The 22,028-nt window shown below is 36.1% G+C and overlaps 1 protein-coding gene across 4 annotated transcripts in view; it reads right to left on the reverse strand.

Annotated features, from left to right (window-relative positions):
- The window catches only part of Ca-alpha1D (Ca[2+]-channel protein alpha[[1]] subunit D), a 239,320-nt gene that overhangs the window by 194,087 nt on the left and 23,205 nt on the right, over positions 1-22,028 (reverse strand). For all 4 annotated transcript variants that reach the window (XM_075304026.1, XM_075304023.1, XM_075304024.1 and 1 more), the window contains exons 2-3: positions 12,110-12,321; positions 11,477-11,582 (exon numbers count right to left, since the gene is read on the reverse strand). In XM_075304026.1, coding sequence (XP_075160141.1) covers positions 11,477-11,582; positions 12,110-12,294 — 291 coding nt within the window. In that variant the 5' untranslated portion in view covers positions 12,295-12,321. The remainder of the gene's footprint in view (positions 1-11,476; positions 11,583-12,109; positions 12,322-22,028) is intronic.

A 22,028-nucleotide genomic window follows, 5' to 3' on the forward strand; every position in this document is an offset into this window, starting at 1 on the left:
ATTCAGTGATAAGAGAAGTTCACCACTGTGGTATCACAATGGACTGAATACACGCACAGAAAAACCATGTTTGGACATGGTTGCCGCATCCATTTAATGCTTATCTAGAGCATGTAATTGCCGCGAAAACCATGTATTTTGTCTTTGTAAAAATAGTTTTCGAGCGGAGAAAAATTTATGGTGGCAATAAGCATTTGAATGGTTCTCAAATACCGCAAACATGTTCTATCATTTAAATGATAGAATTTGAGACCATTAAATGGTCGGGAAAATCATGTACCTGACCATTCAATTTTTTTTACTTTTTTACAAGGAAAAAAGTATTTTTATAGGTTAAGTATAGACATGTCTAGAACCATTACATGGTCATAAAGACCATTTACATTTTTTTCGTGACCATTTAATTTTTTAACTTGTTTGCAGCGAAAAGAATTTTATAAAAAAATTGAGAAGGTACACACGATTTTCATTTTGCGCGTCAGTCGTGTGTTGTTTCTTGGAATGGACGGAGAATACGGATTTACTGTGTTTTGTGTTCATTTATTTATTCAGAAGTGGCACGTGGTTTTATGTGAACACAAAAAAGGAAAGTGTAATTGAAAAAATGTACCTGTTTTTTGTTCTGCATTTTGCTATATGGTATCATTTATTTTTATTTGCAGTTACATGATGTCTGCGTTTGTACATTTGGTGGGCACGAAGTAAATATGGAATAATTACTTATTGGTGAAATTGAACCAAACTAGAGTGTGTAAAAATATGTGATGTTTGCTTGCACGACATTATAAATACAAATAAACAATGAATTAGTTTATAAATAAATAAAAACAAATAAATAAAATTGATTTTGTGTTTTCTTTTCTCGAGTGGCGTCCTTTTTTCGACGACGAAAAAAGTTTTTTCATAAAAATCAAAACATTTTAGGTTGTGACCATGTTCTTTTAACTAGAAGAAAAACATTTTTGACGAATAACATAACATTTTAGATCGTGACCATTGTCTTTTAATGGAAACAAAATTCTTTTTATCAATATAATAACATTTTAGATGAAGACAATTGTATTTTTCTTAGAACCATGTTCACTGCGCCAACATGGTTGCAGGCTAAAATGTTACATGGTCGCCGCAAAAATAGCTTTATTGTTTGAATATATTCTATTGACTGACAATTACTTAGAAAAAGAAAGGCATATTTAATAAGGTAGTTTTAGTATTACAAAAACAAAAATGTCAGTCGCCATATTGAAACTTTGATTGTCAGTAAAATTGATTTAAATTTCACACGTGTTAAACAATGTTAATACGAGTATGGAGAAAATCTGTAAAAGCATCGATGTATACTCGATGTATCGATGTATGCTTCGAAGTATGAGGAAATGTGTTACGGTTCGCAAGAATAATTGAACTAATTCTTACCATCGATTACGAGGACCATTTATTTCGATACTTGTCTGTCATAAATTTAATACAAATTTAATATTTCAAAATTTTTGGTATAAAATAATTTTATTTTGAATTTTTATTTGTCACAATTGTCAATTAAACATTGGCGTAGCTAGCAGCATTCTCGTAAGGGGTAAAAGTTACAATGTGTACCTCAAAAAGAGAAAAAAATCTTGTAGATGGGGAGAAACTTGAATATTTAATTCAATGATACTGTGCCCACTGATACTAATACTTTCTATTCCCCTTTCAATACGCCTACAAATCAGTTACATGCTGGTACTACACCGAAACCATTAAGAGTCTTAATGGTTTCGCCAATGAAAACTGTTTTTGCTGTTCGTTTTGCTCCTGAAACAACTGAGGATGCTATTCAATTCTATATTAAATCTAAACTGAATGCAAATGTTGATGTCAAAATATTTTTATTTAGAGAAGGAACAAATCATTATTTAAAATTTTTGTGCCTCAGGACAATTTTGATACTGCGGTAAATCTGGATTTCTGGCCGTACAGAGCTGTAGTTCGTGAATTTGTTTTCAAAGATAGAGTTGCCCGTTTACCTCCCCGTACTGATATAAATTTTAAAATGGTTTATCAGAATGTTAGGGGACTTAATACCAAATTTTGTAATGTATACACTGATAGCTTTGGCTTTAATTACGATTTAATTATATTTACTGAAACCTGGCTTCAGTGCAATGTCTTGAATAATGAATCTTATGCGATAGATACCAAATATACAGATGTGACCGCACTAATGGCTTGAAGAAATCAGGTGGTGGTGTCCTAATTGCTGTCTCTACAAAGTATGTTTCGTCTAAACTTGATATTCCTAACGAACATTAATTTGGGAGTGAAAATAAGGTGCGGCTATAATATATATAAGTCCCCGGTCTGACACATAGATGGCGTCGTTAGTATTAAATGCATAAATAAGTTGGATAGAATTATTAACAGGATTTCATCATACCTTTTTCATATCGTTTTAGTATACACCTTGTATTATTTGGGGTTTCATATTCGAGGAGATTTAGTATCCCAAGCCGGGTTGGCTTGTCGCAAACTGTGACTTTTGCGGCATACGTTTACGACGGTATAATACGTATGTCGCAAAAGTCGTAAACCTATTGTACACTCATAGGAAAAATCATGCACGGCGTGCTCATTTCAAAACGATTCGTTCATGAAAGTGAATCAATACACATGTGGTGTCAAACTGTGAACAGGCGGTGTCTATCTGACAACGATAAAATGACACCATGCGTTGTCAAAACGACAGCCAGCGTTCATGATCTGATAACGTTATGGTTACGACTTTATAAACAAAATTTAAAAAAAATTTCCGCTAGCGTGACTCGAACCTGTGTTTTCTGCACCATACGCGTTAACAGTCGCCTTAGCACATTGCACCACCGAGGGAGTTGTCATAATAACGTCTAACGATTATTTTAAGACCTTTCATGGCCAAAGAAAAATGAATGCCGTTCATGAAATCGTGAACGAAATTGTGAACATTCCGTTTTGATTTTTTGTGAACGTTTCAGTTTCATTTTGTCACCATCCGTTCACCACTATGGAACGTAATTTTTTCTATTAGTGTAGAAAACCTAATTTTGAATTCAGAAATTGTGAATATTTTTTATTTTGACTTAGTTAGGCTCCCCGATAAAATATATGCAAAAATGCTTTATATTGTATTCAAAACTCTACAAGATTTACATCTCTCATTCGCAACTTCAAACTATTCTTGGTCTTCGTGGTCCATAATTTCTATCCAAGCTTTAGTTGCATCTACGAATGACTAGCTACAATTTTGAAATTTTTTAATTAGTACGGAAATTGGCTCTAATAAGAGATTTTATAAAATTCTCTCTAAACAGCAATTCAATTATCCAAAAGTTTGTAAAAGGTTAACTATGAGTGAATACCGTCCGTCACGTTTACTGCACCATCATTCATAGCAGCAGTAATTTTGGCTTGGAGTTTCCAATTGAAATAACTCTATTCTCAAACTCGTTAATAATTTTATGAACATTCCTGATAATTGAAACTTCTTCGCATATAACATATCATCATCTTGGATATCATTCGCTGGCTAGCTGGAGGGAATGAAGTATTTTGAGTTTGCTACTTTTTCTCCATTTACGACGTGTATGAGACATTTACGACGCTTACAACTTTGCGACAGTCACAATGATTTAATCTAACTCATTATTGGGTTTCAAATGGTCTAATTACGGGCTTTATGAAACTTTTTACCTATAGATGGTTTCAAACCACTGACTCAACCTAGCCATAATTCGGCTAATGGTGTGTACGCTATCCCGCCTTGATGGGGATGTGGCCCCTGTGATCATAGTAGGTGCACCCGCAAAAAAAATCGCTTCTGTAACATATACTCCCAAACATATTTTGCTTCAAGCATATCAATTTTTGGGTATTGCCCAAACATGTTTGAAAGCATATTGGTCTAAACAATATAATATGTTTGGGTAGTCTAAGTTCCAAACATTTTGTATTTTTCCATCTAAATTCAATAATGTTGTCTTCCAAAAAACTATATGTTATTATGTGAACATATAATATGTTTGGAGGCATTTTGGACCCAAAAATATTATATGCTGAGAAGAATTTTCTCCCAAAGAATATTGTGCTCAAAATTTTTTTTCTGCCTAATTGTATATTGCCTCACATTTTTTTTCACTTCCATGGGTTTTTTTTAGTTCTTAGCACATTTTTCTGTAATACAAACATTGTAGAAGAAATTATTAAATTTTATATTTTTTTTTTTTAATTTTACCTTTTGCCGGACGGGGATTCGAACAGCGGACCACACAGTTTGTAAGCCAGCACACTAACAACTGGGCTACGTAGCTGTTATGGTCATCAAGAGATAATTATCGTTATAAGTTATATTTATATAGCATTGCTTGCGGCGCCCACGAGCCGATGCGAACATAACATTGTTTAACAACATAATATTGTTAAACGTACATTTGTTGGCAGCGTGGAGCAGTGGTTGGTCGTCCGCCTTGCGTGACAGGGGTCCTGGGTTCGATTCCTGCTTCGACCAACACCTTTTTTTTTAAATATATTTTTTAACATATATTCCAGGTTCGTTCGGAAGTTGCCGAAAAGGTGTTCAGCATTACATACTATTATATTAAATTTTTACTACGAAATTGTAAAGTGTGTTTTATAAAAGACTTAAAGTCAGAAAAGAAAAATGCTTGATATATACGAAATGGACTGAGTTCAAATCAAATATTATTTTTTTATTGCAAAAATAAAAATTGTGTAAAAAATAAAGGTTTTTGTATACAATTTTAAAATTTTCGAAGAAATTCAAAAACTCTTACAAAAGAAGAACGTGAATTCGAGTATATAAAAATATTTTTCCATCGAATCCTAAGGTTAACGATAACCATTCAAAAGCACATTATATTTAAATTCTAAACAGTAATTTTACAACAGCACATAAATTTATTTTGGTGTGAACAATTGTTTGCTAGCATGTAACACCATTAATTTAGAAATACAAATAAATATGAATTTTTATTAACGAATAATTTTGTACTTAATTTAATTCTTAAGGCCGGTATGGGAGCCACCGTGGTGCAATGGTTAGCATGCCCGCCTTGCATACACAAGGTCGTGGGTTCGATTCCTGCTACGACCGAACACCAAAAAGTTTTTCAGCGGTGGATTATCCCACCTCAGTAATGCAGGTGACATTTCTGAGGGTTTCAAAGCTTCTCTAAGTGGTTTCACTGGAATGTGGAACGCCGTTCGGACTCGGCTATAAAAAGGAGGTCCCTTGTCATTGAGCTTAACATGGAATCGGGCAGCACTCAGTGATAAGAGAGAAGTTCACCACTGTGGTATCACAATGGACTGAATAGTCTAAGTGAGCCTGATACATCGGGCTGCCACATAACCTAACCTAACCTAAGGCCGGTATAAATTGGTATTATCGCGTTAAAATGACCATGTTACTTTTCTTTAATAATTTCTTTTAAAGAAAATAAACTTATTCCATTGTTGCTTTGGATCTTTGCCCACCATGTTATAATACAATTTACGGGAAAAAGTTGCAATGTTATTCTGGTTTTGCCGCTAAAATGAGAAATAATGTTAGCGGCAAAACTCGAACTTTTATTTTCGAAAAAATCCGTCACCTCCTCTTGGACTACTCATTAATAAAGAGGAACTAATCTTTGTTTTTATAGATCTTACTGTTTAATTTTTCACTGTTTCGCCCTGTTTTCATTTTACTTTCACAACTCTAAAAAAAGAGTGCACTGAAAAAATATTGTCGTGAGGCCAAAGAGTTCATGTCCTTAAAATAAGAATACAACTTTTGCTTAGCTTAGAAGACGCATTTCTCTAATATAAAGTTTTTTCCATGTTCAAAGGTCGATCTTTCAATGAAGTCGTGTTGTCGTTATAATTAAGTGATTTGACTTAAAAATGGGTATCATAACATGAAAGAACAAATTTTTGGACTAAGGTCAACTTGACTTTAATAATTCAGAAAAATTCTTTAAAATTAATGAAACTGTCTTTAAATTTGTTGCATTTTTGCATCTTGACCACAAGGCAAACATCATTAAAAAAATAGGATATGTTTTGCAATACTTTATTTTAAAGACATTTTTTACTTGAAACATAGCATAATTTCTACTGGAAGTCTTGGCTCGGAATCAATACCAAAATTGTTAAAGTGGAGACACAATCTTTGGAACCGGACATGCTTTTTGTTCAGTGTATAGTGCCCTTTCGTTAGTTTTTATGAAGATCCATTTAATTACCTTTGTTTGAATATTTTGACTTACTCGTCCTACGTTCCGATTTGTTTTGACGAAACAAGAAAATTGTGCCCGTAATGCGAAAATAATAAACAAAGCTCATGCTCCTTTTTTCAAATATATTTTATCTTGGTTCTGAATGAATTTTCTCTCCGAATACTCATTTTAATATTTTACTTAAGCATATACAATTTTTGGCGAAGTCTTATATCACAACATATATATGTTTACTCATAATATGTAAATTTATACTTGTTTATATTCACACGTAGTATTTTTCCTATATTTCATGAAATTTTCTTTGTGTATATATATTTGTAATGCGCCAATTGATTACTTTCATTATTTTACTTCCAGCATACACTTTGTCTCTCTTTGTAAACACATATAAGTTTATGGGCTATTTCTAAATTAATATATGTTTGAATCCAAGAATATTATATTTACAAACATAGTATGTCCCAAACATAATATGTTCTAACATATATGTCCCAAACATATTATGCTAGTTTATGAACATTATATGTTTGCACTCAAAAATATTTTGTTTAAAAATTTGAGTTCCAAACATATAATGTTTATACTCAAACATATGAAAAACAGTCTTTTTCGTCCGTGTGGGGTAGTTTGAAGTTAACTAGTCGAAATTTTCTTATGGCCAAAATCGGCTAATTAAATTTTTACGACAAAATCAAAAAGTCGAATTTAAATCTAAAGGATAATGTGATTCGGATCTTATTGTGCCTGCAACCCATCAAACGTCCAGTGCACATGCTTCCACAAAGTACACCCTCAGAAAAAATCGCTTCTTTAACATATGTTCCAAACATATTTTGCAGGAAGCACATATATTATTGGATACTGCCGAGACATTAATATGTTTGTTTTATGTGAACATATTATATGTTTGGAAGCATTTTGAGCCCAAAAATATTATATGCTCGGAAGAATTTTTCCCAAAGACGATTGTGCTCATTCCCTAACATACTCGTAATTTTCACTTCCACGAAATATTTTAGTTCTTGGCACCTTTTTCTGTAATACAAATAATGTTGAAGAAATTATTCACTTTTATAATTTTTTTAAATTTTACCTTTCGCCTGCACGGAGAATCGAACCGAGGGCCATACAGTTTGTAAGCCAACACACTATCCACTGGGCTACGTAGCTGTTATAGTCACCAGCAGATAAATATCGTTATAAGTTACATTTATATAGCATAGTTTGCAGCGCCCACGAGCCCATGCAAACATAACATTATTTAACAGAAACATACATTTGTTTGCCACGTGGAGCAGTGGTTAGCATGTCTGCCTTGCATGCAAAGGGTCGTGGGTTCAATCCCTGCTCCGACCGAACATTTTTTTTTTAATTTACACATTTATATTTATTCTACATTAAATTTTTATAATAAAACTTCGAAATGTGGGTTATTAAAAATTTATAGTCAGTAACAGTGCGTGATGTAAACGAAATTGACTGATTTTTGGATAAAATATTATTTTTTTATTGCAAAAATAACAATTTTGTAAAAAAACTGTTTTTGTACAAAACGTGGAGTCGAGTATAAACATACATACATAATTTTATAATATAAACATAAATTTATTTAGGAGTGAACAGTTTTTTACTAGCATTTAACACCATCGCTCTAAAACCAATTCTAAAATTTTTCTTTAATAATTCATTTTAAAGAAAATAATCTTTTTAAATTGTTTTAGCTGCAAAACTCGAACTTAATGCCCGCTTTTATATTTGAAAGTGTCCGTCAACTCCTCTTTGTTTTTATACATTTTACTGTGTAATTTTTCACTATTTCCTCCTTATTTCATTTTACTCTCCCAACTCTAAAAAGAGTATAGTGCCCTTTCGTTATTTTTATAAAGACCCCTGATTCCTTTTAACGAACCAAGAAAAAAATTGTTCCCATAATGCCAAAATGATAAACAAAACACATGTCAACACATACATAAAATGTTGCTCTCAAGGCGAAAACATATGCTGTTTGTTTTTCAAATGTCTACTCTCTTGGTTCCGAATGTCTATTCTCTTTATTCAAATTAAATAATATTTAGACTTAAGCATATCAAATTTTTGGCCTTATGATAAAACAGTTTTCCGAAACAACATACAAGCGGTTTCACAGAAATTGTTCTCTTTTGATTCTTTCGCTGTGTTATGTTGGTATCTTTCGTCAACTCTCCCGGTTTCCATCTTTATTTCTTTCTCTACACTCTCTCTGTCGCTTTGAATAAAATATCACAACATATGTATGTTTAGTCGAAATTTGTAAATTTATATATGTTTGCATTCACACATATGGTTTTTTATGAAACATTCATGCCCCAAACATAATATATTCTAACATATTAACATAGATGTCCCAAACATTTAGTGTTAGTTTAGGAACATTACATGTTTGCACTTAAATATATTGTGTTTAAAAATTGTGCCCGAAACACATTTTGTTTATATCAGAACATATGAAAAACATATTTTTCTAACAGTGTAGATAAGTGACTTTTACAAATTTGGAACACATCGACAGTTCGAAGTTATTGCAAAATTTTAGGGTCGAGTTTTTAATTATCCTTACAATCCTTACTTAGAAGAGTGACATATCCATATTTTAAGAACATTACGTTTATCTGTCGCCTTTTTTATTCAATCGAATAGATTACTTTTTGATTACTTTTTTTAAAACACTCAAATTAAATGTACTTTCCTACTGAACAAAATTTGATACCAACGAAATTTTCTTTTATTACTAGCGTAACCCGGCCCGCTTCGCTGCGCCTGCCGAAGCGTATTTGTAGGAACAGTTTGCGTTAACTTAGTCAACTTATCCTTCGTGCTGAAAACAAATTCGAAAAGATTTGAATTCTTTCAAACAAATCGAACTACTTGCTTTTTCGTTTATAGGTACAAATACGGCGGATATGCATATGTAAAATGGTTCGTCTTAAAAAATGTCGGGGAGAGGGTGTACCCTTTCCTCCAATAAATAATGTTCTGTATTCAAGTATTTGGACAATCTTCTATATTTCTTGTGAATGTGTTTTTTCAAGGAAAGTTATCTTTCTCATCACCATATCTGAAAATTAAGCACTATATTATAATAACATACAAAGAATTACTGTTTCCCAAACAATAAATCGGAAAAAGCAAATGTAGTAAAAAATTTTACCACATTAACATTTGCTAAAATGTTGGAAAATGATGCACCCTCTACGTTGGCTGCCAATTTCATGTAAAATTATGTTCTTTACTAAAAAGAAGTACCGAGTTCCCATTTACGGACAAACCTCTACTTTCAATTTAAGAAAAAAAAAACGGACAAAAGGGAACCCTCTCCCCACCTTCGCTCCACTAAGACCTGATATCGGACTATCACGTACCCTGTATTAATTTCAAAACTACTCAATGGTCCCTATAAATTCTATCGAAGTAAATCGACAAAGTTTATTTCAATTTTCCCCTTCCCCAACCAGATATCGAAAAATCATATACTAATTTAAAAATCATGTATAAATTCAATCACCTCCTCCCACGTTCCCTGTAAATTTCAAGTAGATCGGCGATGTTTAAATTTTGCTCTATTATTTTAAAGGGACGTCACTTTCCCCGATACTATATCGACAAACACCGTAGTGAATAGCACCCCTAACCTTCCCTGAAAATTCTTGAAACTTTCCTTCAAGGGTGGGGCTAGGAAGGTTGCCTCTTCGTTCATAACCTTCCCCCACTGCCTTTGTAAATTTCAAGAAAACTAAAAATTGTTGTTTTTTTGCAGTTTTTGAGGAGGACCTCGTCCCCGACCAAATATTGAAAAGTGATGTAGCGTATCTTTTGTAAACGTCCCAGAAATGTCAAGCAAATTATAAGCCTAAAGGGGCGGCCTCTCTTCCGTCCAAATATCACAAAATCTGGTATCAACTATTAATATCGTAACCTCTTCCCAGTCCTGTGTAAATTTCAAGTAACTCGGTAAAGTTTAATTGTTTCTCTGTATGTACTTAAGAGAAGCGGATGTATCCCTATGCCCTTTTATTTTTATTAAAAAATCAGGACACTGATATAAATTTCATAACCTCACCCATTTTTTCCGTAAAATTTCAGTCGGGGAGTTTAGTTTTGTTTTCACTGTACTTTACAAAAAAGTCGGACAAAGGGGTGGTCCCCCTCCCCGACCAAATATCGAAAAATAATGTAGCGGATTTTTGCCTATATGCCAACCCCAACATTCAATGAAAATTTCAAGCAAATCGCATAATTTTGTTCCAAGTTTCAAAAAGTAGGGCTAGGGGGAGGTCCCCCTCCCCGTCCACCTACGAAATCATCAGGTACCCCATATTAATTCCAAAACCTCACCGCATGTTCTCTGTAAATCTCAGATAATTTAGAGAATTTTAGTTTTTTCACTGTACTTAAAAAACGAACAAAGGGGAGGCCCCCTCCGCCACCAAATATCGAAATAAAAAGTAGCGGATCTTTGTCTAGATGCCAACCCCAAAATTCAATGAAAATTTCAAGCAAATCGGCCAACTTTGGTCCAATTTTCAAAAAGTCCGACAAAGGGGAGGTCCCCCTCCGCGACCAGGTGCCAAAAAATGAGGTACCCTATTTTCAGCACATGAACGCCCCCTACGATCTCTGAAAGTTTCAAGTAAATCGGTTCAGCCGTTTCGGAGCCAACTCGGAACATACAAACAAACAAACAAATAAACAAACACAGATTGAATTTTATATATATAGATAAAGTGTTTTTTAGGAAGAAATAAATCCGTTTTTATAAAAAGCTAAGGAACGAATATACTAAATTGGTGGTCTTAAAACTTTTTTTTAACATCGTTTGCCTACACTTCATTTCTGAAAAAATGGGAGATTCAACGTGCATTCTCATACACCCAGAGAAGGAATATGATGACCTCAAACATGTTCTAAGAGCAAAATGTTATTTTTGGGTGGTGACCATGTAACATGGTTATCCCAGCCATGTTATTTTCTCGGAAATCATGTATCTGATTTCGGCAAGCAGGTTATATTTGACGATAAAATAACATTTTATTGACAAACATGTTACATGGTCACCATACAAAAACAACATTTTGCGTGTAGAAGTTAACTAAGTTTATTTGCAAATTATCATAAGTATTTAGAATAATCAATAAATCAAACTATAATTAATAATAAAAATATAATTTAGAATCGGTCACACTTACCAACAATTGATTTGTAACATTTGAGTCACCAGACGGGTAGGGAGTATAAACTGCTAAGGCCACACAATTCGCAAATATAGTTAACAAAATAAAATATTCAAATAATCTAAAAAAAACATTTAGTATAAACCATTGCATTTCGAAATTGTTCCAATAGACTAAACACGCTGTTTTTGGGAAAGGGAAAAAAGAGAATTAATTTTTAAAATATGCATATTTCCTTTTAGTTTTTGAAGAACCATTAAATTTTTATTTTTTGGGAAGGCAAAAAGTTTAACGCCACAATTATCCCATTTTTATGATCTTAAACAACATCAGAAAATTGAGCGGGCTGTATGTGTATTTGATCTGCTTACAGCCAGAAACACGAATATGTTATATGCCCAACTTCAGCCAAATACGATGCAAAGGGCCATGTATTCAATCTCAGTTTTGAGCAAACACAAAAAAGTTTTTTAGCAGCGGAATAACTCCTGGTGACGCCCTGGAATGGCACTCTATACTCTAGAGTCGAGAATGATTCCGGTAGATTTAAAATTTTCATTTGCTTGATGTTGGCGATATGCCCAAATCCTTAGATTTTTAGTTATTTCTTTTTGTTCCTTTGTTTGATTTAAATTTAAAAAAGGATACTTTGAATCTACAATTTTTATACAAAAGGCTCTGAGTGGATTTTTAAGGCTTAAACAAAATAGCACTCTCTCGGGACGGTCAGGTTGTTGTTTTCCAGGTCTACGTTGAGGTCTTTTTTGAACGGTTGTCTTCAATTTATTCGAAGCATTTTCGGCTTCATTTGTGACAGTGGCAGCATCATCCATTGTTCCAGAGTTAAACGAGCCTCAAGCCTATTGGAAGAATATAGAAATTTAAAATTATTATAGTAGTCAGATGTCAATATTGATAATATGTTACTTTCAAAAGTACACGAGCAAATATTATTTTAAAATAATTAGTAGAATATTTTATAACTAGGGTACTCCCATTTCATTATACCTTCGTTATATAAGAATGAAATGATGATCCACACTGTTATTTAATATAATTTAGTTTAATTAGTTTGGTTTAGTTACATTAGTACTGTTTTTATTTAAAATATGTTTAAATTAACTAAATGTGTTTTTATTTGTTTTATTTATTCATTAATGTGTTTTTATTTGTATGCGCTCTATCATAGAACAGGCATATTCTAACATCGTCATTCCATTTGCAACACATGGAGATATTTGTCTGAAACCCCATAAAATAAATTTATTACTAATCTTCATTAAGTTCAAGGTAATTTCTTTTTAATTTGGCCGATGATACGCGACACCTTTTTGGTCAGTTTTAATGTCATTGGCATCTTTTCTGGTTATCCTTCAAGAATAGAATAGAAATAAAACAAGTAAACCTATAGTTGGTAAGCAAGTAAGTGTATTATACCATGCACCACATTCTAGATCTACATTTTCGATACCATCTCAAATTCTTCAAATTTGTTGGGAGTTATATAAAGTCTTAGTTCCCATATTTTATTTAAATCTGAACCGATTTGCACAAATTTTTAGACTTCTAAGAAAATCTCTAGATTCGAATTTAAATCGGCTAATGCCCTGGGGCGGATCACTGTGGGTCACCAAATCTAAAGCCATTTTTATGCAATTTTAACAAAAGTATCTTTAAGATTTATAGGTCGATAGATATGTATTAGAAGTAAAGGCAAATAGTAATTTTTACAAGCTTTCTTTTTTTGCTGTGGCAATTTTGCAAGGAAAGTGTGGGTATTTTGGCCATATTTTCCCAAATTGCAAGAACATCCCAGTAAAAAAATTAGAAGTTGTTCCACCAATATTTCTTTTAAAGCGCATCCTACAATCCCCCATCAAATTTGTTTAGTCCTTTTGGACAAGTCCACAAACATTTCTTTTAAAGCGCATCCCGGGATCCCCTCTCGATTTTTTTTCAGTTACGATGCAGTCCTTTGGACAAGTATAAGAAAGTACTCAATTAGGCTATTTTAAGTGAACATTTAAATTTCACAAAGAAAATCAGTAAAAAAAAACAAAAGTAATAAAAATTAAATTTCATCCCCGCTGGGATTTGATCCTGCGCCGTTTTACTTTTTCGCTTACATCGATGTTCTTTTGAGAAGGTTTTGCAAATTACTATAATTTGTAATTATACCCTCCACCATAGGATGGGGTATATTAACTTTGTCATTCCGTTTGTAACACATCGAAATATTGCTCTAAGACCCCATAAAGTATATATATTCTGGGTCGTGGTGAAATTCTGAATCGATCTGAGCATGTCCGTCCGTCCGTCCGTCTGTTGAAATCACGCTAACTTCCGAACGAAATAAGCTATCGACAGAAACTTGGCACAAACAGTTGTTATTGATGTAGGTCAAATGGTATTGAAAATGGGCCATATCGGTTCACTTTTACGTATAGCCCCCATATAAACGGGCCCCCAAATTTGGCTTGCGATTGCTCTAAGAGAAGCAAATTTCATCCGATCCGGCTGAAATTTGGTACATAACGTTAGTATATGGTCACTAACAACCATGTAAAAATTGGTCCATATCGGTCAACTTTTACGTATAGCCCCCATATAAACGGACCCCCAAATTTGGCTTGCGATTGCTCTAAGAGAAGCAAATTTCATCCGCTCCGGCTGAAATTTGGTACATGGTGTTAGTATATGGTCTCTAACAACCATGCAAAAATTGGTCCATATCGGTCCACTTTTACGTAAAGCCCCCATATAAACGGACCCCCAAATTTGGCTTGCGATTGCTCTAAGAGAAGCAATTTTCATCCGATCCGGCTGAAATTTGGTACATGGTGTTAGTATATGGTATCTAACAACCATGCAAAAATTGGTCCACATCGGTCCATAATTATATATAGCCCCCATATAAACCGATCCCCCGATTTGGCTTGCGGAGCCTCTAAGAGAAGCAAATTTCATTCGATTCGGCTGAAATTCGGTACATGGTGTTGGTATATGTTCTCTAATGACCATGCAAAAATTGGTCCACATCGAACCATAATTATATATAGCCCCCATATAAGCCTATCCCCAGATTTGACCTCCGGAGCCCCCATATAAACGGACTCCCAAATTTGGCTTGCGATTGCTCTAAGAGAAGCAATTTTCATCCGATCCGGTTGAAATTTGGTACATGGTGTTAGTATATGGTCTCTAACCACCATGCAAGAATTGGTCCATATCGGTCCATAATTATATATAGCCCCCATATAAATCGATCCCCAGATTTGTCCTCCGGAGCCTCTTGGAGGAGCAAAATTCATCCGATCCAGCTGAAATTTTGAACATGGTGTTAGAATGTGGTCTATAACAAACACGCAAGAATTGGTCCATATCGGTCCATAATTATATATAGCCCCCATATAAACGGTTCCCCAGATTTGATCTCCGGAGCCTCTTGGAGGAGAAAAATTCATCCGATCCGGTTGAAATTTGCAACGTGGTGTTAGTATAAATTGGTCCATATCGGTCTATAGTTATATATAGCCGATCCCCAATCACACAAAAATTGGTCCATATCGGTTCATAATAATGGTTGCCACTCGAGCCAAAAATAATCTACCAAAATTTTATTTTTATAGAAAACATTGTCAAAATGTTGTTTCTTTTTATTTGTCAAAATTTTTTTTCCAAATTTTATTTCTATACAAAATTGTACTTCTATAGAAAATGTCAAAATTTTATTTTGTCAAAATGTTATTTCTATGGAAACTTAATTATATACGTATTTAATCGGCCCTTTTGTAGTTTAATATATATACACGTATGGACTATGTGGTATATATTACGTTGTTGGGAAGATTTAAGATACCTTGCCATCGCCTTCAGTAAAAGTTTATACGCAATCCATGGTGGAGGGTACATAAGCTTCGGCCTGGCCGAACTTACGGCCGTATATACTTGTTTTTTGTTGATTTTTAATGGAAAAATATATTTCTACAAAAAGACATATGTCAAAAATAAAACATAATAACAATGTATAACATAAAAAAAAATTGTTTAAAATAATATTTGATAGAAAAAGCAGCCGCTGGTGAGATTTAAACCAGTGTTCCTTATTTTTTCATTCATTATAATAAAGAACGTGTCAGGAAGTAGTTAGAATGTCATGCCGTGGTGTCATATTAGGTTCATATTACAAACATTATATTACCAACCGTCGAACTGAACGGACGTGTTTTCTAATAGCGGAGTATTTCATCGTAATAAATACTTATTACGAATTTCACGTGTGGTGGAAATAATAAACCACCATGCAGCGAAATTCAAAGTCATCCACTGGGTTGCTAACTTCAGGGCCCAGTGGACGGGTAACGACTGAAGTTATAAATTTGGGCAGCGACCAAGAGTCAGGCCCAATTAGTCGACCTGTAGACGGGTCGACTGGCGGTGACACTTTGGCAAGTCGAACCTTTTCTAAGGTGACGACATCAAAAGGAGGCAATCCCTCTCGAAAGAGATTCAAGGAACGAAGAAATGCTTTGTTTATCCTAAAGAAATTAGGATCAGTCGGCCCAAGCACGTTGTCGGCTAAGCAAAGCGATTCCTTAAAATGGGCTCAAGGAATTCTTGAAGCTGGAAAAAGGGAACGATCACCGGATGAGCTGCCAACCTCTAAACGGGATCAAAGATCGTTTGCCTCAGTTGCAAAAGACAGCCTTGTGATGGCTATTATTAATAAAGGAGCATTGGACGGTATGATTCCAAGGCAAAAATGGGGGGAAATTGAGAACGCGATGTCTGTAGGCTTGCCAGATGGCCGGGATTCGCCTGGATTGTCCCGGAATTTCGTCTCTAGGAAGTGTCCCGGATCTTTCACAAAATTTACCAAATATCCCGGAATTTCAATTACTCAAGGCATATGTTTTATTTTTTTTACATTTCTTAAAAATGAAAACGATTTAAAATTAAATCGCTTTCAAAAATATTTTTGGTTTTGGATTTTCATACATTTTAAATGTACATTTGTTTGTCCGATTTTGTACCATTTCATTTAATCTCACCACTTTGAGAAAAAAAAATCAAATCACTGTCTTCCGAATCATCAGCTGTCACTTGAGTAGTAAATGTAAAAAAAATATACGCAAATATCCAATTCACGTTTTTCTGCAAAATGCATTTTAACAAATTATAAGTCAAGTTTGTGCTCCCTGCCATCATTTCAAAGTTCGATTTTATCCTATGATTACCATAGACCCTTTAGTGACACTATAACAATCCCCAATTCGGATACGAAATATACCTAAAACCATGTCCATGGCGATATCCAAATTCCCAGTCCAGTCGAAAGCCACTACAAAAAAAGCAGCGATTGTCACCTCAGAGCTTAAGTTTGTTTGCCAAACCCGAAAGTAATATGCCAGTAAATATGAGTTTAGGTTTCCGTTAAAAAAAAAATATTCCCAAAATTATTTACGTTTTATATAAAATCGTCGCAGCCATCTTGGGAGAAAGTTTCAGAGGCTCCAATATATTTAGGTATTTCAAAGCTTGCTGACAATTACGACTACGCCATGGCGGTTATGCAAATTTACCAAGTGATAAAATATGGGGAACTAATATCGAAAAATATGACTGTTTTTGCTTGTCCCGACAAATCCCGGAATGTACGGCGCAATGTCCCGGATTTCGGCAACCATCATCTGGCAACCCTAGATGTCTGGTGTCTACTCAGAGGTGCGAAAAAAGTTTCCCGGACCAAGTCCTCGACGGCAAGATGCTGGATGGTATCAAGGACGATATAAGTTAATAGCTTTTGCAGACCAGAGGTCTATGGAATGCTTTAAAGCTGCATTGATGCTAATTGGTGAAGTTTGGGAAGGAGCCGCTTTGGAGTTAGTCGATAAAAAAGACATACCGGCTAAACCTAGAGCACATGCATGGATACCGGCAAACCCCCCTGATCCTGAGTCAATAATAGAGAGACTAAAAGAATGTAACACAGATCTTCCAACCGCCGATTGTAAGGTTGGTCGTTTGGATGAGGTGGATGGACGAAGACGACATGCGGTGTTCATATTAAACATAGAGTCGCTGCAACATCTAGCCCAGACCCAAGGACGTGTACGTTATGGCTTTCATGATATCCATATGAAGGTATATAAAAGCGATCAGCCAAAGGATTTCGAAACGGACAAGCCTCCGGTAGAGTCAGCAGTGAAAAAATCTCCTAGCGAAGCCGAAGGAGACATAAAACCTGCAGACTATGGCGAAAATCATATGCGGGAAGTTTCTACAGGCTCAAACCTCACCAAAGCTGAACCGCGGATTGTTGCGAGAGTCACCGAGATCTGTGAAGAGGAAACCCTTGATGACTCAATTGAAGCGGCTGATGTGACGGTGGTTGAAAATTTGGATGGTTCTACGGTTCCTCCAGATAAATCTTCACCATTGTAAGGCCGCTTGTGCTGCCTGAAAAGTTCTCCTGATGAAAGGAGACGTAGATATAGTTCTTATTCAAGAACCATACATATATAAGAACGAGATCTGTGAATTAAGCACTCCGGGTTTCAAACTGTTGCATAATACCGATAACGATATAAATCGAGCATGTATAATTGCTAAAAACGAACTAAACTTGTTTCTGCTTCCTTCATTGAGCAATGCAGACACTGTCGTAGCCAGTCTAGAGATATCCAAATGCAAATATTGGGTATCTTCGGTCTACATGGGACATGATAGGGAGATGCACAGGGTGCCGTTAAGACCTTAGTTGAGGAGTCACTAAAAACAAAGACAAAACTCATTATGGGATGCGATGCAAATGCACATCATAGTATTTGGGGAAGTAGTGATACTAATGCAAGGGGAGAGTCGCTAATAGAGTTTATTTTGCGTATAAGGGAGATGCACCAACCTTCGTCACCAGAAACAGACAAGAGGTTTTGGACGTCACGTTGACCTCTCCGGAACTGAATGATAAGATATCTGAGTGGCAAGTTTTGAGGGAACATAGCTTCTCAGATCATCAGTTTCAGATTGGCTGTTCGTACTTCAAAGACCATATTTCCGCCAAATGTTAGGAAAGCTGATTGGAATAGGTATAGGGAATCGTTCAATTTGATGATACCGGAAATGCCGGAGACAAATATGAGCACTGTGCAAGATATCGAACACGCAGTGGAGCGGATTACTAAGGCCTTCAACATTTCACTGAAAGCTGCTTGCCCTAGAGGAAAGCCAAGGGGAAAAAATCTGCCGCCATGGTGGACTACGGAGTTAAGTAATATGAGGAAATCCTGCAGGAAGCTCTTTAACAAAGCAAAGTCCACAAGAGCTCCGGAGGATTGGGACACTTACAAGATGAATCTGAGAGAATATAAACGAGAACTGAGAAGGTCTCAACAAAACTCTTGGGATGATTACTGTAGCAGTATTGAGAATACGTCAGAGGCTTCCAGACTACGGAAGGTACTAGCATCCACTAACACCGCTCCAGGTTTCATTAAAACATCGGAGGGAAATTGGACAACGTCCAGTGAGGAGACGTTGGAGGTACTTTTGGACACACACTTCCCTGGAAATCAGACGGTTGAACCATGTTCCGGCGGTGTAACAGAGGCTCAGCGATCATTTCCTATCGAGGAAATTGTGTCCGAATCTAGAATAAAATGGGCTTTAAACAGCTTTGGATCATTCAAATCCCCCGGACCTGATGGAATTACTCCGGCGGAGTTACAGGCAGTGGCTGAAAGAATTATCCCCTGGTTGACGGTCATATATAAACAATGTGTAAACTTATCATATATTCCAGAAAAGTGGAGGGAAACAAAAGTCGTCGTCATACCTAAAGCAGGAAAAGCCTCTCACTCGAGTGCGAAGGATTTCCGACCAATCAGCTTATCCTCATTCCTACTTAAGACCCTGGAGAGGATGATAGACATGTATCTCAGAACTAGCGTGGATTCAAATTTGCTCTCGAAACGACAGCATGCATACTCGAAGGGCAGGTCTACCGAGACCGCATTGCATGAACTGGTCAGCTTTATTGAAAGATCACTATCTGTCAAAGAATACACAATCGTGGGGTTTCTAGACATCGAAGGGGCGTTCAATAATGTCCATCCGAGCTCGATATTAAATGGACTGACAACTCTGAATGTTGATCCAGGTATACTTAGGCTGTTAGACGAACTTCTAATAAAGAGACGTATTTCAGCCACACTAGGGCAAGCAAACATACAAAGGTATGTGAACAGAGGCACTCCCCAAGGAGGAGTTCTATCACCTCTTCTTTGGAATGTTGCTATAAACAACCTTCTGGTTTCTCTAGAAAAAGAAAGGATAAAAGTGGTGGCATACGCAGATGATGTGGCGCTAGCAGTCAGGGGAAAATTCCCATCCACAATCAGAGATATTATACAGAGAGCTCTCCGGATGACTGAGAAATGGGCGAAAGATAATGGTCTTGGTGTAAATCCAGCAAAGACAGAAATAGTCATGTACTGCAAAGATCGCAAAACTCCCACGGTTAGGCCCATTTCCTTAGGGGGTACTGAAATTCCCTTTGGTGAGTGTGCAAAATACCTTGGCGTTATTTTGGACAGGAAGCTGAATTTTAGGCTTAATATTGAAGAGAGGGCGAGAAAAGCCACGGTAGCTTTGTACTCGTGCAAAAAGGCAATAGGGAAAAAAAAGACCAAAAATTGTGCATTGGCTATACACGGCAGTGGTTAGACCTATAATGCTATATGGTGTTGTAGTCTGGTGGCCGGCACTTCAGAAACCGACTTGTTTCGATAAAGTTCAGCGTATGGCGAGCTTATGTATCTCAGGCGCATTTAGTAAGACAGGAACAGACTCCCTTAATGTCATGCTACATCTATTGCCTTTATACATTTTGGCCAAACAGTCAGCTGCAACAACGGCTGTGCGGTTGCGCGAGCTATGGCTGTGGTCGGAAAAAATGTACGGTCATAGTTTGGTCCTCAAAGTAACGCTAGATGTGCCTAACGTAGTGGACTACACCCTGGCAAAACCACTTTTCGACAAAAAGTTTGAAACTCTAATTCCCAACAGTGAGGCGTGGTGTACACAGACCCCGGGGAATAAAAGATATATAGATTTGTATACTGATGGCTCCAAATTGAATGGACAAGTGGGGTTCGGAGTATATTCTAAAGATCTGGAAATTCGAATAGCGAACTAGAATCTGTTGGTATGCCTCTTGCCACCTGCAAGCTCTTACAGCGTGAGAAGGCTGTTATGATGGCCAATATTCGATGGGAGAATTGCAAGCGTTGTAACGACACCAAGCATATATGGCCCCATTTAAACTTAAACCACACACTAGATATCCTACTTTTCTCAAGGCGTCAGATAGCACTCCTGATATCTGCTATAACGGGTCGCAGCCTGATAGGCGAATTTGCAAAAACTATAGGTGCGAAGTATAAAGACTATTGTATAAGCTGCCATGATGTGGAGGAAAATGAATCAATTAAACACCTCTTGTGTGAGTGTCCTGCTTTTTGTGTAAGGCGTAAGCGAATTTTAGGAGCATATAGCTTTAGATTACTGGCGGACCTGGAAAACGTTAACTTAAGCAGTTTGTTAATGTTTTTGGAGCAATCTGGTTGGTTCCACAAAAGTAAATAATATAGAAGGTTCAGTGGTTAAGACTAGAAGTGCTCATATGTAATAGGTACTTTTAGTTAAATGTGGTATCACAATGGACTGAATAGTCTAAGTGAGCCTGAAATTTAATCGGGCTGCCACTTTAACCTAACCTAACCTTGTGTATCTCAGGTGCATTCAGCAAGACTGAAACAAACTCCCTTAATGTCATACTGCATCTACTGCCTTTAGACATTTTGGCCAAACAGTCAGCTGCAACAACGGCTGTGCGGTTGCGTGAGCTATCGCTGTGGTCGGAAAAAAGTTACGGTCACAGTTCGGTTCTCAAAATAATGCCAGATGTGCCTAACGTAGTGGATTACACCCTGGCAAAACCACTTTTCGACAAAAAGTTTGAAACTCTAATTCCCAACAGTGAAGTGTGGTGTACACAGACCCCGGGGAATAAAAGATATATAGATTTCTATACTGATGGCTCCAAATTGAATGGACAAGTGGGGTTCGGAGTATTCTAAAGATCTGGAAATTCGAATAGCGAAAAGATTACCTAATCACTGTAGTGTTTTTCAGGCTGAATTATTGGCAATAAGAGAGGTGGGGAATTGGCTGAGAAGTAATGTTCCAACAAATATTGGCATTAATATATACTCAGACAGTCAACCTGCAGTAAAATCCTTGGACTCTGTGTTCCTTAACTCAAAAACGGCCATGGACTGCCGCAATTCTCTCAACGAGATGGCTGAGCAGTACAATATTCACCTAATATGGGTGCCTGGCCATAGGAACATACCGGGGAACTGTGAAGCAGATGTGTTAGCAAGGCTAGGAACTACCTTACATATTCCAGGGGAACTAGAATCTGTTGGTATGCCTCTGGCCACCTGCAAGCTCTTACTGCGTGAGAAGGCTGTTATGATGGCAAATGTTCGATGGGAGAATTGCA

Source organism: Haematobia irritans, chromosome 4 (genome assembly GCF_050003625.1).
Source record: "Haematobia irritans isolate KBUSLIRL chromosome 4, ASM5000362v1, whole genome shotgun sequence".
NCBI lineage: Eukaryota > Metazoa > Arthropoda > Insecta > Diptera > Muscidae > Haematobia > Haematobia irritans.